Below are 21,511 nucleotides of genomic sequence, written 5' to 3' on the forward strand. Positions count from 1 at the left end.
GTTGGCATCTAAATGAGTGCATACGGAGTGGTAGTTAGTAGTTAGTAGTGCCTAAGTAATTAAATTTAATGGCCTTTTTGGCCGAGGCGCCAAGCAATGCGGGACGAACAGTAATTTTTGTTAACTGATAACTTCAAAGCAAACCTTCTAAACATCAAATAAGGGCTTCAACCACTTACTGAGTTAAATTATTTCAAATTCAGAACCTTATCCAACGGACCACAGGTAGAGAGACCTCCCTTCAAGTACACCAGGCTCGGATCAGGATCTACGGGATACTCTGGGGAGCCAATTCCTTGGTTACGGAGAGGGGCTGGGATTCAGGATCCTTGACGGCTTGATTACAGGCATGCACATGAGTGCCAACATGGAGTCAAGACCCTCTTTTCGGATTGTCAATCAGTTTATCCCAGATTACTCTTCCTCTGTTTTTACCCAATATGAGTCTCAAAGAACCGGAATGAGAGTGGTCACCATAGACCAGAAAGGCCCAAGAGTTCAAGGGCACTTTGTGCTTGCTACTGAGATCCACGACGACTCTGGTGCGCCCCATACTTTGGAGCATTTGTGCTTTATGGGCTCAAGAAACTATCAAGACAAAGGAATTCTTTACAAGCTTTCAGCCCGGCTGTATTCGGAGATCAATGCTTGGACAACTGTCGATCATACCGCTTATACACTTGAGTCTGCTGGATGGGAGGCATTTGCTCAATTATTACCAGTATACCTAGAGCATATCATTACCCCAACATTGAGTGACTCTAGCTGCTACACAGAGGTATACCATATTGATGGTACTGGACACGATGCAGGGGTTGTGTATTCTGAAATGCAATCATTCCAGAATGACTCTCTATACCGTGCCGACATCTGTGGCCGCAGACTACTCTATCCTGCAGGCGTTGGATTTAGGTATGAAACCGGTGGAATGATAGAAAATCTTAGAGTTCTTACGGCGGACCGAATTCGCAAGTTTCATCGAGAAATGTACCAACCGAAAAATCTATGCCTTGTTATTACAGGCGAGATTGACCACAAGAATCTCCTTTGGATACTCCATAAACTGGAGGACACGATTATGGATATTATTCCAAGTCCGTCTGCCCATTTTATAAGGCCTTGGATTGACTCACCTCAGGCTTCTCCTCTTCAAAAGTCAGTTGTCGAAACGGTTGAGTTCCCAGAGGATGATGAGTCTTTTGGAATGATTCAGATTCGCTTTCTTGGACCTGATTTGAGGGACCGTGTTTTGGGTAAGCAGTACAATACTCTAGAGAAAGGTTGATGATGCTAACCTCTGCAAAGCGAGCGCGTTAAACGTTACTTTACTCTACCTTGCAGGCTCATCTGCTTCTCTTTTGGTGCATGCCCTTGTTGAAAAGGAGCAGGTTACATCCGCAGTAACATACGACACGGAGGAGAGACCGCATACGGAAATTACCTTCACTCTGTCGAACGTCGCCACGGAAGAGCTGGAGGCTGTTGAACGCCGGTTCTTTGAGATCCTGAAAGATGCAATGGAAAGGGAGATAGACATGAAATACATGCATGAATGTATTCAGCGACACCAACGGATCTGGAAATTTGCAACAGAGACATCGACTACCTCATTTACCGAAGCTGTGATAACTGACTTCCTCTTTGGGGAACGGGATGGCTCAACACTAGAGACTCTGGGAACTTTGGAAGAGTACAAAGTTTTAGAGAAATGGACTGATATGGAATGGCGAAAATATATTAAAAAATGGATTTCTAACGCACATCATGTTTCCGTTCTAGCTATACCTTCCGCCAAATTGGCTACAGATGTGATGGAGGATGAACACAAGCGTATCGAGGAGCGAAAAGCCGAGTTGGGAGCAGAGGGGTTAAAGAGGCTCGCAGAGGCTCTGGAGAAGGCAAAGAGGGATCATGTTGAGGAACCGTCAACTGATCTAATGTCGGGATTTACCATTCCTGGTACTGATTCAATTCATTTCATTCAAACATCTACAGCAAAGGCAGGTCATGCTTTGAAGTCCAAACGCACCGATAATGATACCCAGAAATCAATAGATTCAGATGGACCTGAATTGCCTTTATTCATTCACTTTGAGGGTATAACTAGTAACTTCGTGCAGTTGATCCTGATGATCTCAACGGAGGATGTGCCTCATACTTTGCTGCCTTTACTGCCGTTATACACTGAATCCTTCTTTAGCCTGCCCATCCAAAAGGGGAGTGAAATTTTATCATTTGAACGGGTTATTGTTGATCTAGAGAAAGATACAGTGGGCTACTGGATGTCTCCAACTTACAACAACCCTGAATCCCTTTCAATCTCCCTCCAGGTAGAGGCCAACAGGTATCAAGCCGCCATATCCTGGCTGAAAGATTTAACATGGAACTCAATCTTTGCTGTTGACAGGTTGAGGGCTGTCACATCCAAGCTACTCGCAGATATCCCAGAAGAAAGAAGAGATGGAGAAGGTATGGTGGAAGCTATCGGGATAATGACACACCTAGGAGAAAAGTCCATATCTAGAGCGTACACGGCGCTCGTGAAAGGTCGATATCTAAAACGTGTCCAAAAAGTGTTGGCTACCCAACCAGATAAAGTTGTCCGACAAATGGAGAAAGTTCGAAAGTCACTTTTCCGTGTGGAAAACTTCAGAGTGCTTGTTATTGCCGATGTTAAAAAACTCACTGGCCCCGTCACGTCGTGGAACACATTTATAGCCGGCTTGGACACCTCAAAGGAGCTGAAGCCTGTGGTCAATGTGGCAGAACGGCTAAGTGATGCTGGCAGACACCTGGGCAAGCACGCCTATGTTGTTCCGATGAGGTCGATGGATTCTTCATATGCTGAGTCGAGTTCGAAAGGCATTTGTTCTCATGATGACCCAAAATTACCTGCATTGATGGTTGCCATTGCTTATCTGAACATGGAAGAAGGACCAATGTGGAACGCCCTTCGCGGGCCCGGGCTAGCCTATTTCTTCTATTTGCGAACGAATATTGAAAGTGGACTTATACATTTCATGATCCATCAATCTCCCAATGCTTATAAAGCTTTTGAGGCAGCAAAGACAACTGTCGAGGATCTTCTCTCTGGTTGTATGGAAGTTAAATCAAAGAACGTACTGGAATGCGCGGTTAGCACATTGATTAACCAGTTCGCTACTGAAAAACAGACTTATTACGAGGCGGCTTTTGACAGTTTTGTCAAAGACACAATTCTCAGCTTACCGAGTGACTACAATGAGACTCTGTTGAAGAAGATTAGAGATATTGATATGGGACAAGTAAAGGAGGCCATACATGATTTCGTTTTACCCCTGTTTACCGCAGGAATGACAGATCTATTTGTGACCTGTGCCCCAGCCCTCAAAGAGGTGAGGAACATACTATTCAAACTGATTACACCCCCAGTCCACTAACCAGGTGAATGATTGTTTTTAGGTCATCCATAAAGGGTTTGAATCAGCAGGCTTCCAGCCAAAAATACGGTCTCTTCGCGATTTTGAGGACGATTATGGGCTGAAGTTTGATCACGACGGCCATGAAGATAGCGACAATGAAGAAGATGATGACGATGATGATGACAACAGTGATGATGAAGAAGACGATGATGAAGGGGAAGGCGATGATGAAGAGAACTAGTAAGGGCCGGGCTGCTCAGTGCTGACTTGGTTAAATTTTGATTCTTGAGAATAGAGGTGAGTAAATGTAATAACTATCTATAGACTTTGAGATGGAACATTGTTCAGACATCTCTATCATATCGTAAACAGGTAGTCGCACTATGCCTACTGTACGTAGTCAATTTTATATTCTTCAGGCTCTGAGAAATAATTCATTTACACCCTGAACCAAGTGGCTAGGGGCTATTTCTTCTCCCTATACGTCTTGAATAGTGAAACCACCTCTTTTCGACCTTCCTTTTCAGCCTTTATGATTGGTGAAACGCCATCATCATCAATCTCAAAAGGGTCTACACCAGCTTCCCACATCAGTCGAACCATGTCCATTCTACCGTCTTTGGCCGCATACCACAAGAGATTGCGTCCTGAAGCAGGTTTTTGTCGAACGTCAACTCGACCGGTGTTGATAAGCATCTTTGTGATCTCGATATTTCCGTCACTTGCTGCTATCCATAATGGGCTTCGGCCGTCATAGTCCCTCACATCAACATTGATATCCTTTTGAGCAAGCAATAGAGCTACTATCTCGGCGTGTTGATAGGACGCTGCTGCATGTAAAGCAGAGCTATCAACTCCTCCTCTTGCATTTGGGTCTATGCCATCTTCCAATAATTTCTTGACCGAATCGAAGTCCCCATCTTCTGCAGCTTCATGGAAGGCTACTGTACGGATAGCTTGGTTCATGATGCCTCGTACTTTATTCTCCAGGATATCATCTTGCCAGGATGGATAGCGATGGTGGAGAAGTTGCCGTAGGACAGACTCCTTCCCATTGTACGCTGCTGCCCATGTAGAATTACCATAGTCACCGGCTTCCGTGGTTGTATCAGCGCCGTGTTCAAGAAATATTTGAACGATTTGGTCATGGCCCTGGAATGCAGCTGCATTAAGGGCAGTTCCATATTTACCGGATACAATATTGACTTGGGCTCCTCTCGCGAGCAGGGTTCTGATTATTTCTTCCCTGCCTTTATAAGCTGCTGCCTGGAGAGGAGTGCCATATATTCCGTGTTGCATATGGATATCTGCTCCAGCATCAAGAAGTATCTGTACAAGCTTGCTGCTGTCTCTTGGAGAACGAACAGCAGCCTGTAGGGCACATCCGTATGGTCCGCATTCTTCATTGACATTTGCGCCTCGCTGAATAAGGGTCTTAACAATGGATAAATGGCTCTCTGAGGCAGCTGCGACCAACGCTGATCCCAGCATCCCGGATAAATAATTGACGTCTGCTCCATGGCTTAGAAGGAGATCAAACACTTCCTCATGACCCATACCAGCTGCTGCTTGAAGCAGGGTACCAAATCGACCACCCTCCCTGTGAACATCCCCGCCGCTTGAGATGTAGTACTTAACCCAGCTGATCAGCCCGTATTCTGCTGCTAAATGGGCTAGAGTTGCCTCCTTTCCCTGGACTTCGTTGAAGCGGCATTTACTTTCAAGGTCGGAGAAGTACCTCCAAACAAAGAATGTATTCTCCATGCGATGATATAAGTATGAAGGTGGACCATTATCATCCTTGGAGCAAAGCTCGGCTGCCTCGATGTGCTTAAAAACTGAATTAAGAGAATAGTGGAGAAACGGGAGCTGGCGGCAAAGTTGCTGAAAGAGCTCAATTGATTTTGTTAGACCAAGGACATCTGGCTCAGGTCGAGTCTTTGCTATATGTTGCAATTCGGCTATGTTTAAATAGTTTATACATGCTTCTGCGAGTCTCTTGTGACCCTGACGAAGTATGTCATCGACGGACCCGGAATCAAGGAGTTGAAAGCCACCGTGGTTTAAGAGGAAGTCTCTTACCGAGTCGTGGACGAGATGGATCGTAGTTTGGTTGTCCGCGTCAAATATCTGGCGAGCATACGCCGTGTTTATCGCCTTTCTAGTGCTTGTGTCCGTCAGGCCACCTGTGCGGACTCTGTGAAGTATATCCATTTGCTGATCACATTCAATAAACGATGAACAACTTTCCGCTTCGGCCTGGGATTTGTATCCATTCTTTTGAAATATCAGGGCATAGCGTAGCTCGGTCAAGCTAATCAATCTGACAGTGCAGAGAACCCATTGAAATAGGGACAAGGTTTCGCCAGGACGTTTCATGAGAGCGGACTTGAGAGCCTCTCTATAGAGGGACTCCAGCTTATCTGGAACATTTTCAACAATTTCTTGCATTCGTTCCATTGATTCACCGTGGTCATGGGCTTTAATAACCTTACTCACAACCAGAACAACCCACAGAAACACCCCCTGGGCTTTCTCGGCAATACGGTCCATAAGCTTGTCAATATATCGTCTCTTGAGCAGGGGTTTTAATTTCCTTTGGATGTAATTTTGGATATCATAATTGTTGTGTGCATCAATAATTAGTTCAGCGTAGTCCCCTACTTCTATGGGAGGGTAATGCCGACTGGAATAGCATATCTTCAAGGGGATATTTTTCTCAATGCTGGAAGTACGAACTGACTCGAAAAACGTAATGACATCTCTAGCCTCCTCGCATTCATGGAGAGCATCAATGAATATAAAGGCCGAAGAAACGGGCAGATCTTTCATTACTGATAGAAAAAAGGATTTCAGCTCGTCTTCACTCCATGCCCAGTGGCTATTGTGGAAACTTTTCTTTCGGCGAAAGATGGGCATAAACTTAAGGAAAATTTGTTTTGACTGTTGGAAGAGCTGGAACAGAAGTGATTTGAAGAGCCGAAGTTGAGGCTCCTCGGGGGTATTGGTAAGGTTGTCGAAGAAGAATGCTAGTTTGATCCCAGGACAGGTTGATTGCTCACTCCATAGTCTTGACATAGCAACCCTTACAGATGTCGATTTTCCAGTTCCCAGCTTCCCTTTAACCCGTAAAAGAGAATTCTTCATGTCTAAGTTGGATGTGTCTTTCCAAGAACAATATTCTTCTTTATCGAACAGCCAGGTACAAGTGGCTTGGACTTCTTGGTCAACGTTGTAGTCCCACATATCAGCTTCGGGGACGGACAAGGAACGTAGACATTCTATTTCCACATTAGTACAAGAAAAAAGATAACACTGGATAGAGCCTATACCTAGCTCTTCAGAAGATAGTTCCTCTACTCATTTATCAGTATAGTTAGTCATTTTAGCAAAGTCAAACGGAAAAATGGACATGTATAGTTACCGATATGTTCGGACTTGATATCCTGTGCCTTGTCTTGTGATATCTTATACTCGAGGCGAAGTTTGTTTGTAACCCTTCGCAGTTCACTTCCTACCTGTTGATATCCAGGGTCATCTTTACCTGTAAAACGACACATATCACGGTGGTTTGCATTGATATATTGGGCATTCTCCCTTGGGTCCCCGAGAGAAGAGGATATATCAGGAACTATCTATAATGCTTGGTTAGCTACTTTTCGCACCGGATGAAAATAGCATATCAAACCTTCCCCGTAATTCCAGGAAAGATTCCAAAAGCGAGGCTTTCTTGAAAAGTGCGGACAAGAAATCGTTCTTGATGCCATTGGCGCATAAAGTCATCATGAGCAACCTTGCTTTCATGGCTGCCATAATGCAAAGCACGTAAAATGTACGCGTTGGTGCTGAACATGCTGAATGCAACCATTTTTCTCATCATCTCACCGGACGTTGCCAGTCCGCTGCCATGATGGGGCGTCCCGAGGAAGAAAACTGCCTTGGTGGCATCTCTGATATCGAGCACGGAGGCATCTTCGTCCCTAGAGGCAAGGCGGAGGACCTACAGAGGTGAGACACTCCTTCATCTGAACCGTTGAAGAATAAGGGTATCTTAATAAACTGTACCTCCTTCACAATAAGGCCTTGGATAGATTGATTTGGTTAGCTGGCTGCCACTTAATACAGATGGGTGTTTCTGATGCAAATGAAAGAAGGGTGGCGCTTTTGACTTAGTTACCTCCAAAAGAGTGGGCCACAAAAATGATATATCGACCTCGCTGGAGAGCGTTAAACGTGGATATCAGCAGTTGACTACCAACACACTGCAACCACAAAAGAAGGTTGATGGACTCACACAATCGTCTCTACTTCGCCCAAGCGCATGCAGGAAATTTCTGGAATGCTCGAGGAGGCTGTTCTGGTTCGCTGGACCCGCGAAGAATTTGGATACCATCGAGTTATACCCAAAAGTCATAATTCGACAGTCGGGACACTCTTCTGGCAGCAGATCCAAGGGCCAGAAGATGTCTGTCTTGGAGTCTTCTGGCTGGCCATCGTCTGGCGTTAATTGATACTGCGAGTCCCTAACGGTAGGCTGGTCCAGGACAGCTGGTTTCTGCTGCCGGCCTCTGGATTTCGAGGTTTTGGGCGCGCGTGCTGTCCATGTCTTTCTTGCGTGGCCTTGAAATCCATGGACAAAGACGATGCTAGTAACGACCAAGGCTAAGGCGCCGCATTATTTACAACCGGGGAATCAAAGCAGCTGACTTACTCTGCGAAAGGGTCTGTCTTCTCGGGGGTATACAGGATACTGATGCCGTTGCTCAAGACAGACATGGTTATCAGCTCAAATATAGAGGTCTCTAGTCGATGGATCGTGTCACTTCCTTTGTAAAACCAAACCCCAGGGCAAATACCATGGAGCAAGCGCAAATCGGCTCTGGCTCGGACAGATCTTTATTGCACGGGTGAAGATGAGATGGACCTTTGACAACTGAAGCAGGAGTTCCATGCCGTTAATATTTGCAGGTTTGACATAAACGAAAGCCATCTATCCCAATTGCAGCAAGATGAGGCTAACAAGGGGAATTTTACGGGGGTAACTGGTGGCTGTGGAGTTCGGGGATCACAAGCTTCGCCCAGTCAATCACACGATGCCACGAATCAAAGAGTGCAGTCGAAAATGGAATTCTAATACGAGGAGCCCCTCCTGCTAGAGGGCTTTGCCAGCCCTATATAAGTGTTACGTGAATGGAAGGCTTCAGCTTTCAATGTCTAAGGGAACCTACTTCCTCCACTACCATACCTTACACAACTACCAGTCAATAGTGCGACAGTGATGATGTCTTCCACACGGATCTATAAAGCTGATGAGACTTACCTCCCTGCGGACGTCTATAACACTCTTCCTTGTGTCAACTTAGCCAAGGTAGATGAGGAAGAGCAAAAGTGGGCTGCAGCAAGGAGCGCCCTTTTGCAAACGATATCTGACTATGGCTTGGAGGATGTGTTTTCCCTTCACCTTCTACACAGGCACTATGACCTACCCGCCAACCATGCCATGGTCTATGAGCAGAGCCCTTACCCACCATCTGATGATCTTCCGTTCTTCGAGATATGTCGTCCCAGATGCATACAAAACCTTGAGGCGGCGAGAAAGCCTCGAGGGAAATTCTTTTTTTACCGTCAAGATACAGAAACAATGAGTGCTTACGAGTATACCACCGAACTCGGCCCTGATATAACTTCCACTGCCTATGAAAGCTTTATAAACGACTTCTGCCGCGAGTTACTGAAGCTGAAAGTAGAAAACGTGTTTGCTCTATCCCTTTCCTCGCCATCAGAAAATAGCAGAATCCTTTATGAGACTGAAGTTCCGGCCTATAAGGCAACACTGCGCCTCGAGAAGGCTGACTGGGTTCCAGATGGGTTTAGCACAGATTGGGTCAGTTCCACTGGCGAGATGGGTGGTGTCTATCCCCGTTGTGTTCCTAAAGGGGCTAGTAAGCCTGCGGATAAGCATTCAAGAAGACGCAACTCTGAACATCATAGGACTGAATATATCGGACCAACCGATTCAACAAGTGTCGGGGTCATCTGGGATGGCAAAATTTTGGATAATGATTCCGTTGCTTATAGTGTCTTACTGAAGGCGAGAGAACTGATTATCCATTGAGGATGAATGCTTTTGACATTCCGCTGGGCCTGGACCTCTTTACCAGTTAAATTATACAGGGAATGGGAAAGATTAAATGATCCAGATGAAATCTCAACGGCAGTTTTCCTCAGTCTTCTTGGTTCTAAATCAGGTTCTCCCGGCTGGATTCTGGTTATTCGAGGGCTGTCCTCCGCTTTACCATAGTTTGCTGTTTTGAGCAGAGATAGCATCTTCCGCTTTTCTCTAATTCATTTTATATTGTCAGATAATCACAGTAACTCGCCTTTGAACCATGATTAGTTAACTAGTTAACACAACTTTAGTCAATTAAAGACGAAACCAAAGAAATAATATATAAAAAAAGAATCCTCTCTTCATGGATGGCCGTTAAAACAAGTACATCTTATAAGGGACCTCGGATCACATCTTGAGCTGGGAAGGAGTTCTCAAGGCTGCGCCATATCGAGGGAATCGCCATGGAACAAGCGTGAATGAAAGTGTAATCAACCCAAGGATATTTCCCCAGCCTAATCCTAAATTGCTGTACATTAACGCAACATCCAGAACAAAAAAAGCGCCAAAAAGAGAGTAACCGAGCAAAGTAATAAGACCAAGCTACTTTAATAGTAGATGGCTGGTTCTGGTTTGGTCCGGCAAGAAGGACCTTGTTTCTGTTTTAGAAGTTCGTCACTAAGGATAGAAAAAAGACCCAGACCAGGGTTTATACCAATTTCGAGGTCCAAGTTATGCTGGGACAGCAATGTCTTCATCTCATCCATAGACCTCGTTAAACACAGATGTGAAGGTAGCGGAGAGCATGAAACGATTCCAAACATAATCTAGTATAGAGGGAGGTTAAGAGAACGAATAATATTGACATTTCAATGGGACAAGCAATGGTATGAAGACGCACCTTTTGAAATTTCTCCATTCCGAGTATATTATCAAGCTTAGGGACTTGGTTTGGATCAAACCATCGGGCCGATATAGTTATCGAATATCGCAGGAACCTATACCAGGTCAACCATGACAGAAGTTACGTTAAGTAGCCAGGAAAAAGGGGAGAAAAATCACGATGGATTCCAGTGGTTTCTCATCGCTCATTACATAAAGCCGAGTTTAAACTATAAATATCAGGCTATGACCTCTCCATTCGACAAAGCTACAAAGTTGTGGATGGGAAATATATTGATTAATTAAAACCTCAAGTGTCACAACAAACGTTGGAGAAGTTTTGATGGGTTTGATGAGCCGCACTGGTAACTAACTGCTCGTTAGTGTACGAAACTCTGTTAACTAAGTGGGACCTCGGCGTATCGGGCCGGACGTAACCCGTAACCCGCACGGGTCGCAACCTTCGGTACCTACCAGGTACCTAACTAGCGGACCAAGGAGTTGAAAATCTTTGGCCACAGCAATGTCGTGATACTCTCCGCTGAATGGATGCAAACATACCTGAAGTGCGTCTCTTGCTTCTGACAATGGTAGTGGAAGGGAGGCGGAAGACCTGCTTGCTCGTGTATCACCAGAGCCATAATTGCCAAGTTCCGAGTCATTGTCGTCTCTTCGAAAATTTCCTTTTCCTGTAGGTTCTTTGCCGTATTGGGATTGTATGAAAGCTTCATATGTAGCTTTTTCTACCTCCAACGCTTTGTTCTCTGCTTCTTTCTCAATCACTCGTAGGGTTAGCGCCTATATGCTCTGGTACGATGTTGCTCAAATATACCCTTATTATCAAATAAGTTGCTGATGGACATTTTCTCAAATGTACTGAGCTCCTTGGCTGTTATATGAGGCAATTCGATAACGGATGGTGAGTGGATATCCCTCGGTTTTTTCCACCAAAAAAAAAAAAAAAAAAAAAAAAAAAAATATGTGATAATAAATAGTGGGATGTAGCTGAGGCTCATGGATTCTAGTTGGGCTAGAGGAAGGTTATGAGCTGCTCGTACAATTGCCTGTACAACGAACTAAGCTGTTTGAATAAGTGCTGCCATTTTCATAGTTCCGTCTGCACTGCTTTTGTCCTTGATGTCACTCTCACCTAGGCCCCAGCTTTTGTGGAATTTCCATTCAAAGAGACCATTTTCCAGTAACCATTCAAATTGGTTTGGCTATATTACTTTGTCGCCGCGCTCGGTGCGATATCTAAGACTAAGCATACTAATATAGAACGCATGAACCAGTCTGAATTCCTTTTCTGTATACTTTTTGCAGTTCCGGACTATCTTCCTTGATTGACTCTATTCCTACAATCCTTTAACGGCAATTAATTCGGGTGCCACGACGGATTTGAGGAATAAAGCTAGCTTGTGCAAAAAGGCAACGGACTTTCGATTGCATACCCGTAGGTGTATAATAACCCAAGCACAGATAAATATCGTAAAGCAGCAAGAGCTTATTAGTTTTTGTGTACCGCGGTACGGTGACTCATTGACCCACCCTACCAAGTTCGTCCCGTTCTTTGGTGGAGTAGAGTTTGGGCCTGAGGCGTGTAATCTGGGTAGCGCGGTAATCGTAGGGCCTATAGAGGCTCTGAAATTGACTAATACGAAGGGTTCACGAATAAGAAGATGTTTTAGCGAGTGTTTGGGTTGGTTTGAACCGTTGTTATGCTGTATTCTTCTGAAGGGTGCTGGGTATGTGGCTGTTAGAAAGCAAGTGTTATTGGGATGAGGGATTTGTTATTTTAGTCATGGCAGGATAGAAGCAACAACGGACTAGAAAACTCGAGTCCAGGAACGTCTGCATCCGGGTATATATAGACCAAGGGCAGATGGCATAACCAACTGGTAAGCAGCATGAATATTTTTCCTGCATGCATAACACATAAGCAGAGCATAGTATTTAAGCCGACTGGCAAGCAGAAGTTGCTGTATCTTCTCTTTCCACATCATTGCTTATGCATGCGTACGCTCTCAAATAATAGGCATGCTATGAATAGTAGGCCAATAATAGATTTAGAGTGTTGTGAGAGAGCTGCAATTACGCGCCGGCTGGAGTGACACAAGGTCTTGGCATGCAAGGGTCGGCCCGCGGGAGCAACCCACCACCGATGGAGGTGGTTATGACCCGACACGTTCTTTGCCCAAAGTCACAACTCTCAGATTTTATTGCATCAAGGAAACATCACTCCCCGTGTGGGGTGTCGTGCTTTGGTATCACTGCTTGAAAGGTTGCTGCTCCTTGTTGCATCCCGAGTCCCAAGCCGAACCCATACACAACCTGGTATCCAATCCATTTCGCATGACCTGTAGTTAACTATGCCAAACGTGCTAAATAACCCCGCTCCAATCGTCATGATTATAGCACCAGCGACCATAAAAGGTGCAGCCTATCCAACAACCTTGGATACAAATATGCCAGCAAGCAGGGTGCCAATCATGAGCGATAGCAAAAGAGGTATATTCACCTCTCCCGATTCGACAGCACTGGACCCCTTGATTGCTTGAAACCATATCGGTAGGTAGTAAACGATCGTCATCATCGAACCGCCAACGCAAAAAAAATAAAAGAAGCTCCCGAACACGGTGCGTTGCGTGAATACGCTCATTTTCAGCATGGCTCGCTCTCGCTGGTATATTTCGTTCTAGAGAAAGGATACAGACAAGATTCCGGCCACAACAAAGAGGGCAATGATCCGGCCATTACTCCAGGCATAGACAGATCCACCCCATTGAAGTGCAAGCATGAGAGATACTATCCCTGGGACAAGGAAAATGATACCCATAGGGTCCAGATCGAGGAGTTTCTTCTTTATCAATTTTGCACGCTATTTCCTTTCTGAGGACCGCATTGTTCTTCCATAGTGTGCGTATTTGGGAAGAACCAGAGCAGCACCAGAAGTACCATACCGCCAATAGGCAGGTTGATAAGGAAGCACCACCTCCATGAGGCATTCGATGTCAAAGCTCCTCCCCACGAGAGGCCCAAGAACAGCTGAAAGACCAAATGTTGCGCCACCAAATCCCATGTACATGGGTCGTTTAGCCAAGGGTACTGCTTCGACGATAAGGACCATGGAACCAGAGAAGATAGCTGCAACGCTCAGCCCTTGGATTGCGCGGCCGACAATTATACTGACGGAATTCTGTGCGCCACCACAAACAACCGGATTATTGCAGCTCGTTGGTTAATATATATAATTATGTATTCAACTTACCAATGAGACAGGAAACATGCTAGAGCAAATCGCAAGCATGATGATACCGAGAGCAGCAGACTTTGGATAGTTCTCTTGGAAACAGCGATTTACTTCACAATCTCCATTCCCCAGGTTGCTATTATCAGGCTGGGATAAATTTTGGCTCATATTTGGTGACATGAAAGGGGCAATACACTGAAGGAATAGTTGGGTTTGCTTGTTTGCAGAATAAGTGGTAAGACAAAAAACTATATTTTAGGCAACTTGGATACGAGATGAATGGAATCATTGAGGAGATGATTATCAGTATAAACTACTCTTCTTATACATCGGCCCTTTACTGCTCTTGGGGTATATTTTGTGCTCGGGCGGTACGGGCCCGTTACTATGAACCCGAGCATACACTGTTCGGGCGTCATGTTCACCGGGCCCGTGTTCCCCGAGAGTTAGACGGCTTGCTCGTATACAAAGATATCCATGGTTTAAGATGACTGTCGATGGGCAAGCTCGAAAAATGATATTAATTATTAAAATGGTATGATCACGATGGAGGAAACATCCCGCAGTGCGATCTGGGATTGATTGCTGCAGAGCATATCTCCCAACATTTTTATATAAATAAACAAAATAAGCATCTCTGCCTCACAACTGAAGTAACTTCAATTTTTTCTCCCAGAAAATTTCCAACAGCCTGGCAGGCTGTCCCATTCAGAAACATCTAGGTTGCTAGCAACGGAGGAGAGATACCGGCACTGGACACAGTTCTTTTGCGAATGTACAGTGCCCACAGCTCGGAAATTGGTCGAGGCTACTACGAAATGGCCAGGGAGCAGCGAAAAGAACGAGACGGCATACAATATAGCATTTGACACGCATCTTCCATTTTTCGACCACCTGGCCATGTCAACAGCGAGGATGGAGCAATTTTCTGGGTACATGCGAAGCGTAACAACCAGCGAAGGTGTGGATGTAAAGCATCTCATTACCGGGTATGGTTGGGCCAATCTTGGAGATGCAACAGTAGTGGACGTACGTAAGCAAATATACCCGTTTTTAATATCGCAATCCCGTCGGAGAGTAGCAATTGCAGCACTAACAGCCACAACAGGTGGGAGGATCAACTGGCTATGCTAGCATTGCCCTGGCAAGAGAGTTCCCCAACTTGCGATTTGTTGTCCAGGACTTAAACACCAACAATGAAGGTGGAAGGAAGGGTATTCTGCAAGAGGACATCGAGATTCAATCTAGGGTCTCATTTCAGGTGCATGACTTCTTTAACCCACAGCCCATAAACGGAGCGGATGTTTATCTCCTGCGCATGATTTTGCACAGCTGGTCAGATCGTGAGGCGCAAAGTATCATCTCGCACATACTGCCAGCAATGCAAACGGGCGCACGGCTACTTATCATGGACTCGGTGCTCCCTCTACCTGGTGCGGTTGCGAGCACACGGGGGAGCCTCCTGCGTGTTCGAGACCTGACCATGATGATGACATTCAACAGCAAGGAGCGAGCTGCCGAGGACTGGGCGAGTTTGCTTCAAGAGACCGACGCGCGCTTGAAGATTGTCCGCATGCAGCAGCCCGTGGGGAGCCTGATGACTGTGATGGAAGTAATGCTGGATGGCAATTGAGTATACCAGGGCACTGTAACTTGTAACTAGATGTTAGTGCTTCGTACTCGATAGGATAAACATACACTCAATGGTGATGGATGTCGTTGGCAAGATGTTCGAGGTTGCTCGTGTGCTTCCTTTGAGGACAGTTTGCACGTCTTGGCGCTGGCCGCCTTTCACTCAGCAGCTTTCAGGCAGACGACGACGACGACGACGAAACACCAGACAACTCGCATCTCCTGCAAACAACGTCGACGTTACGCTGCAATGATGTTTATCCTCCAGGTAAGTTGCTGTTGGGCTGGTAGCTGACACCGGTCTCAGTCTCTGTCCGGGATCCTGGGATGCAAGGGGTTGTTTGTGGACGGACGGCTGATCTATTTGGCGTATCTAGGAGCTCGCGCGCATTCTTGACCGGCCCTTTTTCCCATGGAAGAAGATCATTGTGGGCTTCTCGCTAGGCCAGTATCTCCTTGAAGGCTTCCTCTCTCTTCGACAGTACAAGATCTTGCAAGCAACAAAGGTTCCCAAAGTCCTGGAGGGCGAGGTCTCCCAGGAAGTGTTTGATAAGAGTCAGGTAAACTATGCGCGCGCATAGCACATTATGTCTGCTGCCTATCTATTTGAAGCTATTCCAGCTAACGACCATATCATAGGCTTATGGACGCGCAAAGGCAAAATTCGGCTTCGTGAGTGGGCTATACAGCCAGATCCAGAACCTGGCATTCATCTACGGCGATGTTCTCCCAAAAATATGGGGAGCAACTGGTCTTCTACTCGCGAGATATGCCCCCGAAGGCTTCAGAGGGGAGATCACTCATACCCTGCTGTTTGTCTTTGTTTTCAACATCATTACAACGATACTGTCCCTCCCAACCTCGTACTATAGCACCTTTGTCCTGGAAGAGAAGTTTGGCTTCAATAAGCAAACCGTCAAGCTCTGGGTTATGGACATGCTCAAAGGCCAAATGCTGACCGTCGTCCTCGGAACCCCCATTATCAGCGCTATCCTGAAAATCGTACAGACTACTGGCAACAGCTTCTTCTACTATCTCTGGATGTTTGGAATCTTTGTCCAATTGTTTGCCATCACTATCTACCCGATTGCTATCCTTCCTCTGTTCAACAAGCTCTCCCCACTTGAACCCGGCGTCTTGAAGACCTCTGTCGAGAACCTAGCTAAGCAGCTCAAGTTCCCGCTCTCCGAGTTGAACGTTATTGATGGAAGTAAAAGAAGCGCCCATAGTAATGCTTATTTCTTCGGACTGCCATGGAAGAAGCATATTGTTATCTACGATACCTTGATTGAGAAGAGCGAAACTGAAGAGGTCGTCGCTGTTCTGAGCCATGAACTGGGCCACTGGAGCTTGAGTCATACCACGAAGCTGTTTGGAATTGGGCAGGTGCGTTACTTTTTTTTAAATATCATTATTAAACGGCTTACTGACATTCTATAGTTCCACATGTTCTATATCTTTGCCTTGTTCTCTGCCTTCGTTAACAACAAATCGCTCTATCAAGATTTTGGCTTCTACAACGAGATGCCAATCATGATTGGATTCATCCTATTTTCGGACGCACTCGCACCAACCGATGCCATCATCAAATTGTTGATGAACATTCTCAGCAGAAAATTCGAGTTCGAAGCCGGTTGGTCAATCTTCATGACTCTTTTCCTCAGTTCCTAAAGTTTCTGGTACTGACTATTTTGATAGACGCGTTCGCCGTGAAATTGGGTTATTCCAAAGAATTAGCAAGGTCTTTGCTGAAGCTCCAGATTCAAAACCTTTCTACCATGGATGCGGACTGGATGTACGCAAGCTACCATTACTCGCATCCAATTCTTTCCGAGCGCCTTGCTGCCCTGGGTTGGAAGGGGGGCAAGATCACCGGAGGAGAAAAAGAGCCGGTTGACTGCGATAAGCCAGCCAAGGCAGCTGACAGAGAGCTATAATCGAAGTTAGAATCCGTTCCACGATTTTTAGGATCGTTTTCATTTCTTATTTCTCCTGTCTTGTTTTATTTGATTGGGTTCTTGTATCCTTTAGCATGGAAAACTTACCGAGTTGGGCAATGACTTGTTGTAAAATAACCAACAACCATCAATAGACCATCGGCGAAAGGGACGGTCATAAAAGTTCAATTCAGATCTCGGTCTCATCATCCTCGTTTTCTTTCCTGGCCGCAGCCATCTTCGCCTTTTGCTCTTGCTTGCGTCTCTGTTTCTTCTGTCGTTTGCGCTCTTCCTTGTCGATTTTGCCCTCCTGAACATCCTCCACGGCTTCAATATTGTCCTCTACAGCAACCACCTCTTCATCTCCGTCTCCGGCCTCCACAATATCTGTCTGTTCTCTCTCGTAGCTCTGTAAATCTTGCCATCCGCTGACCGCGGGAGTTTCTCGCTTTTTGCCGGCCCAATTCTGGCCATCAGTTGCACTGTGGGAATGCAGCTCGAATATACCACCGGCAGCACCACCTTCATTCTCTAGTTTGGCGTATATAAGATCTTTTCCGAGCACTTCTCCAGCTAATCCGGCCTGGACTCGCTTCAGGTTGTGTATCACTAGGTTGGGAGACGACCCAACGCCAGCGGCAATTGGGCCTTGTGGTGAGAGCGTAGAATCTGGCTGGAATCCCGGGTCTGACGCCGCGCGATCGAGATAGGCTGTAAGGAATTCATGAGCCTCTGCTTGGGATATGCGCTCGCTCCTAAGTATGGTGGTGGCAGGCAGCGGAGTTGGGCCTGCTTGAGATGCCATTTTCCTAGGTTTCACTAATGAATTCAAACGACCGCCAGATCAAATACCGAGTAATAAATTCAATACAATTTGTTTCTATCAAATAATCAAGGTGTTAAATTGTGAGTTTATTGTGCAATTGGATCCTCGTCTTCGTCTTCTGCGGCCTGTCGTTCTGAAGATTAAATTAGTTTTTGGACATGCTTTTTTTTTTCGGTCAAGCCAAAAAAAAAAAAAAAAGGTCCGTGCACATCTTGAACCTGCCTCGAACTTTCGTTTCAATCAACGAAGAAGCCGGAATAAATCTACAAATAAGTAGCAAAGATGTTCAGTTCACAGGTTTCGAGGGTCAAACCCTTTGCGATCACAAGATGTCTCTTTGAAAGAGCTCCGAGCAGTATCTTAAGGTGAGTGGCCCGCAGGTTGCAGCAGTTTACCCGCTATCCCAGATCTTTTCTCTGACATCTGATGGACAGCTCGACCTTACAAAAAACTACAAGATCCTTCTCCGCATTCAGTGTCTCGCGGCCCACCCTGATAGTGCCTCAAAGAAGTTCAATTGTCTCCCAAATACCATCTTCATCCTCCGTTCTACGCCCAAACCCGATATCAAGCCCCTTGGCCACAAGCCCAACTACCGCCCGTGGGTTCTCATCCACCGCCTCCCTGGGCGTTAAACGAGATACATACAACCCTAGTCGGAGGATCCAGAAGCGGCGCCATGGATTCCTGGCCCGCGTGAAAAGCCGTGGTGGTCGTGGAGTGTTAGCGCGGAGACGTTCGAAGAACAGGAAATACATGAGTTGGTAAACCGGGTTGGTGAATCGTATACGGATATGTTCTACACACATTCCTCGCAATATATGAGGAATGGGGTTTGAGACTTCACCTTAATTAAATTGAAGTCCATAAAAGGTGCTGGCTTACCCTCATGCCAGAGTTGTGAATTTAGCCTGCAATTACTTAATTGTCTAAGGGAGCAGAACAAACTTGTACAATAGTGTGCTATAGAATTTTTTTACCCACGACATACTTATTTTGAAACCTCTACAATCTACACAATGATAAATATGGAAGCTTTCTCCGAGCTAAGACTTTGCAGTGAGAGATGGTTGAATAAATTAACAATATCTTAACATACTTATTTGAACTAGTTATGCCTGAAAATAGTTTTATTTCATAACTATCATTTGCACATTATTCTCCATTTTGTCCCTTTTTAAGTCCCGACCTAGAAGAGAAACAATTTTATCCATGCTTCGGAAAAGAGGCGGGAAAAGCAAAATAAGAGAAGTAGAATATTTTGACGAAAGAGGCAGAGTTAGCGAGACTAAAGGAGAATCGGAACGCATGAGAGGCGTATGCAACTGCTCGACTATAAGAGATTATGCGGAAGGTGAGGGTGAAAGCGAGGAGGAAAATATCATGAGCAAGAAGAAAAGGGAGAAAACCAAGAGAACAAGTGGGATATAGTTACTTGAACTTGGAACATGCTTTTGCTTTTTGCTTTTGAAAAAAAAAAAAAAAAAAGCCCTACCAGATATTCGTAGAGACGAAGCGGGTTTGAGAGTAGAGGCGGGCCATTCATTCCGTCAGGAGCTGAAATTGTAGTTTGTCTGGTAGACATTTGAAAGAGTATGATGATAGTTGCTTTTTATAGTCTCGAGTCGATTGGCAGATACACGGATGGCCCACCCCTACCCAGTATAGCTCTCTGGCTCCGCCGCCTCTTCTCTATAGCCCCTTTCTGGCAGCCGTACATCTCTTAAGAGTGTAAGTGCCGTTGAATGAGCGGTATCAAACTCAGTTGGAGATAGGCTCCAACGTGTTACCACTATGATACATGTTAGACGTTATTCTCTCAGGGAAAATATGTAAAAATGAGTACTTACGCGACAATATTGGCCCAACCAATAAGACGCCAATGCTTGTCAACTCTTCGACTGAGGGCAATCTTCTCTCCAATTTCTGTACAAGCTGGGCCAGTCAAGCTCAGCTTGGCGGCATCTGCCTTAACACCCATGACCTTTGCACCCGTGGCGGTCGAACCGATGTTTACCATGAGAACTTCGTTCTTACTGAGCTTAGCAACCTTTGCCTGTTTTCCATCGGCAGTCTTGACACCAAGAAGGCGTCGAAGAAGGAAGTAATTGACCTCGATTTCACTGTAGATCGCAGGGAGACGGCCACGGTGACCAAGAACGAAACCGAGCAGACGATCAGCACGGCAAAGAGTGGGGTCAATTCTGGTTCCAACACCGATGAGTCCACCGGGAACGGCGAATTTGAGGTCGTTCTGCTCGGCAAGCAGGGTTACGACACGGCTGAAGATAGGGCGACACTGAATCTTGCCCTGTTCGTCCTTGGTGACAATACCTGGTCGAATCTCGATTTCGTCCCCGAGCTTAAGCACACCGGTCAAGATACTTCCACCAGCAACGCCACCTTTGAGGTCTTCAATTTCAGAACCGGGCTTGTTGACGTCAAAGGACCGGATGATGATCATGTGAGGGGGAGCAAGGAAGTCCCTGACTGGAACTGGGATGTGGGAGACTAGGTATTCATTGACGGCATCAATATTGTACTTGAGCTGAGCTGAGATAGGAATAACGGGTGATCCATCGGCGACTGTTCCTCTGATGAACTTCAATATGGACTGGTAGTGCTGCAGGGCGCCGTCCTCGCGCATCAGGTCAACCTTATTTTGGAGGATGATGATATGGTTGAGCTTCATGATCTCGATAGCAGCCAGATGCTCAGAGGTCTGGGGCTGTGGGCAAGTTTCGTTACCGGCAATGAGAAGCAGAGCGGCATCCATGACGGCGGCACCTGAAAGCATAGTACTCATGAGAATGTCGTGCCCAGGGCAATCGACGAACCTACACCCGGTTAGTCATATATTCAAGTATACATATATAAACAATACGACTTACGAAACATGTCGAAGGAGTCTGTATCTGCCTGTGCATCCTTCTCTCTCGCATGGAGGGTCAACCTCCTTGTCGCTTTTGAAGCTTCGGTAGCAAGTCGGCCTGGGACAGGCCTTGTTGTCACATCTGTACACCTTTGCATTGGCATAACCCAGTTTGATGGTAATATTTCTCTCCAGCTCGTTCTTGAATCTGACGGTTTGCACTCCCGAAATAGCCTTGACAACAGTTGATTTTCCGTGAGCGACATGTCCGATGGTACCAATATTGATAGTTGCCTGTCTAGCAATAATCTCGGGCGTCAGCGGTGTGAGAGTAGAGAGATCGAGAGTCGAAGGGTCTGGCTGCTCGGGAAGCTCTGGCTTCTTTGCCTGCGCAGGCTGTTTTAGAGCCGATTTGAGCGGTGTCTGTGAATCATCTTCGTGGTCGAGGGGCTCCTGGTCGTCAAGGTTATCGACACCATTGGAATCGCCGAGCACGGGCGAGCCGGGCTGCGACTCGTCGTCTGAGAAATCACTGTGCGTCGCCATGATTGCAATCCGCCTGTTCTGAGCTAACGGTGCGTTGGTGGTCGTGGATGTGGTTC

The 21,511-nt window shown here is 45.9% G+C and overlaps 9 protein-coding genes across 9 annotated transcripts; 5 read left to right on the plus strand and 4 right to left on the minus strand.

The window, feature by feature from the left end:
- Positions 1–1,517: 1,517 nt before the first annotated feature.
- On the plus strand, positions 1,518–3,419 carry TERG_01577 (uncharacterized protein; the record flags this gene model as incomplete). The annotated part of the gene is made up of 1 exon (XM_003236804.2): positions 1,518–3,419. The coding sequence occupies one exon, from the start codon at positions 1,518–1,520 to the stop codon at positions 3,417–3,419; it is 1,902 nt and encodes a 633-aa protein (XP_003236852.2).
- Positions 3,420–3,866: 447 nt separating this feature from the next.
- TERG_01578 (uncharacterized protein) lies at positions 3,867–6,647 on the minus strand (the record flags this gene model as incomplete). Its single annotated transcript, XM_003236805.2, has 1 exon — positions 3,867–6,647. One exon carries the CDS (start codon positions 6,645–6,647, stop codon positions 3,867–3,869), a length of 2,781 nt encoding a protein of 926 aa, XP_003236853.2.
- Positions 6,648–8,682: 2,035 nt separating this feature from the next.
- TERG_01579 (uncharacterized protein) lies at positions 8,683–9,516 on the plus strand (the record flags this gene model as incomplete). Its single annotated transcript, XM_003236806.2, has 1 exon — positions 8,683–9,516. The coding sequence occupies one exon, from the start codon at positions 8,683–8,685 to the stop codon at positions 9,514–9,516; it is 834 nt and encodes a 277-aa protein (XP_003236854.2).
- Positions 9,517–11,371: 1,855 nt separating this feature from the next.
- TERG_01581 (uncharacterized protein) lies at positions 11,372–13,810 on the minus strand (the record flags this gene model as incomplete). Its single annotated transcript, XM_003236808.2, has 2 exons — positions 11,372–13,588; positions 13,661–13,810. The coding sequence occupies 2 exons, from the start codon at positions 13,808–13,810 to the stop codon at positions 13,271–13,273; spliced, it is 468 nt and encodes a 155-aa protein (XP_003236856.1). The 3' UTR covers positions 11,372–13,270.
- Positions 13,811–14,542: 732 nt separating this feature from the next.
- On the plus strand, positions 14,543–15,275 carry TERG_01582 (uncharacterized protein; the record flags this gene model as incomplete). The annotated part of the gene is made up of 2 exons (XM_003236809.1): positions 14,543–14,671; positions 14,751–15,275. The coding sequence occupies 2 exons, from the start codon at positions 14,543–14,545 to the stop codon at positions 15,273–15,275; spliced, it is 654 nt and encodes a 217-aa protein (XP_003236857.1).
- A 249-nt stretch (positions 15,276–15,524) lies between these two features.
- Positions 15,525–17,211, plus strand: TERG_01583 (uncharacterized protein; the record flags this gene model as incomplete). The annotated part of the gene is made up of 5 exons (XM_003236810.1): positions 15,525–15,542; positions 15,652–15,834; positions 15,914–16,660; positions 16,715–16,907; positions 16,973–17,211. The coding sequence occupies 5 exons, from the start codon at positions 15,525–15,527 to the stop codon at positions 17,209–17,211; spliced, it is 1,380 nt and encodes a 459-aa protein (XP_003236858.1).
- A 190-nt stretch (positions 17,212–17,401) lies between these two features.
- TERG_01584 (uncharacterized protein) lies at positions 17,402–18,016 on the minus strand (the record flags this gene model as incomplete). The annotated part of the gene is made up of 1 exon (XM_003236811.1): positions 17,402–18,016. The coding sequence occupies one exon, from the start codon at positions 18,014–18,016 to the stop codon at positions 17,402–17,404; it is 615 nt and encodes a 204-aa protein (XP_003236859.1).
- Positions 18,017–18,295: 279 nt separating this feature from the next.
- Positions 18,296–18,805, plus strand: TERG_01585 (ribosomal protein L34; the record flags this gene model as incomplete). The annotated part of the gene is made up of 2 exons (XM_003236812.2): positions 18,296–18,402; positions 18,472–18,805. Exons 1-2 carry the CDS (start codon positions 18,320–18,322, stop codon positions 18,803–18,805), a joined length of 417 nt encoding a protein of 138 aa, XP_003236860.1. The 5' UTR covers positions 18,296–18,319.
- Positions 18,806–19,798: 993 nt separating this feature from the next.
- TERG_01587 (eukaryotic translation initiation factor 2 subunit gamma) lies at positions 19,799–21,455 on the minus strand (the record flags this gene model as incomplete). Its single annotated transcript, XM_003236813.1, has 3 exons — positions 19,799–19,829; positions 19,888–20,874; positions 20,929–21,455. The coding sequence occupies 3 exons, from the start codon at positions 21,453–21,455 to the stop codon at positions 19,799–19,801; spliced, it is 1,545 nt and encodes a 514-aa protein (XP_003236861.1).
- Between the last annotated feature and the right edge of the window lie 56 nt (positions 21,456–21,511).

The sequence above is a fragment of the Trichophyton rubrum genome (assembly GCF_000151425.1).
Source record: "Trichophyton rubrum CBS 118892 genomic scaffold supercont2.2, whole genome shotgun sequence".
Classification (NCBI taxonomy): domain Eukaryota; kingdom Fungi; phylum Ascomycota; class Eurotiomycetes; order Onygenales; family Arthrodermataceae; genus Trichophyton; species Trichophyton rubrum.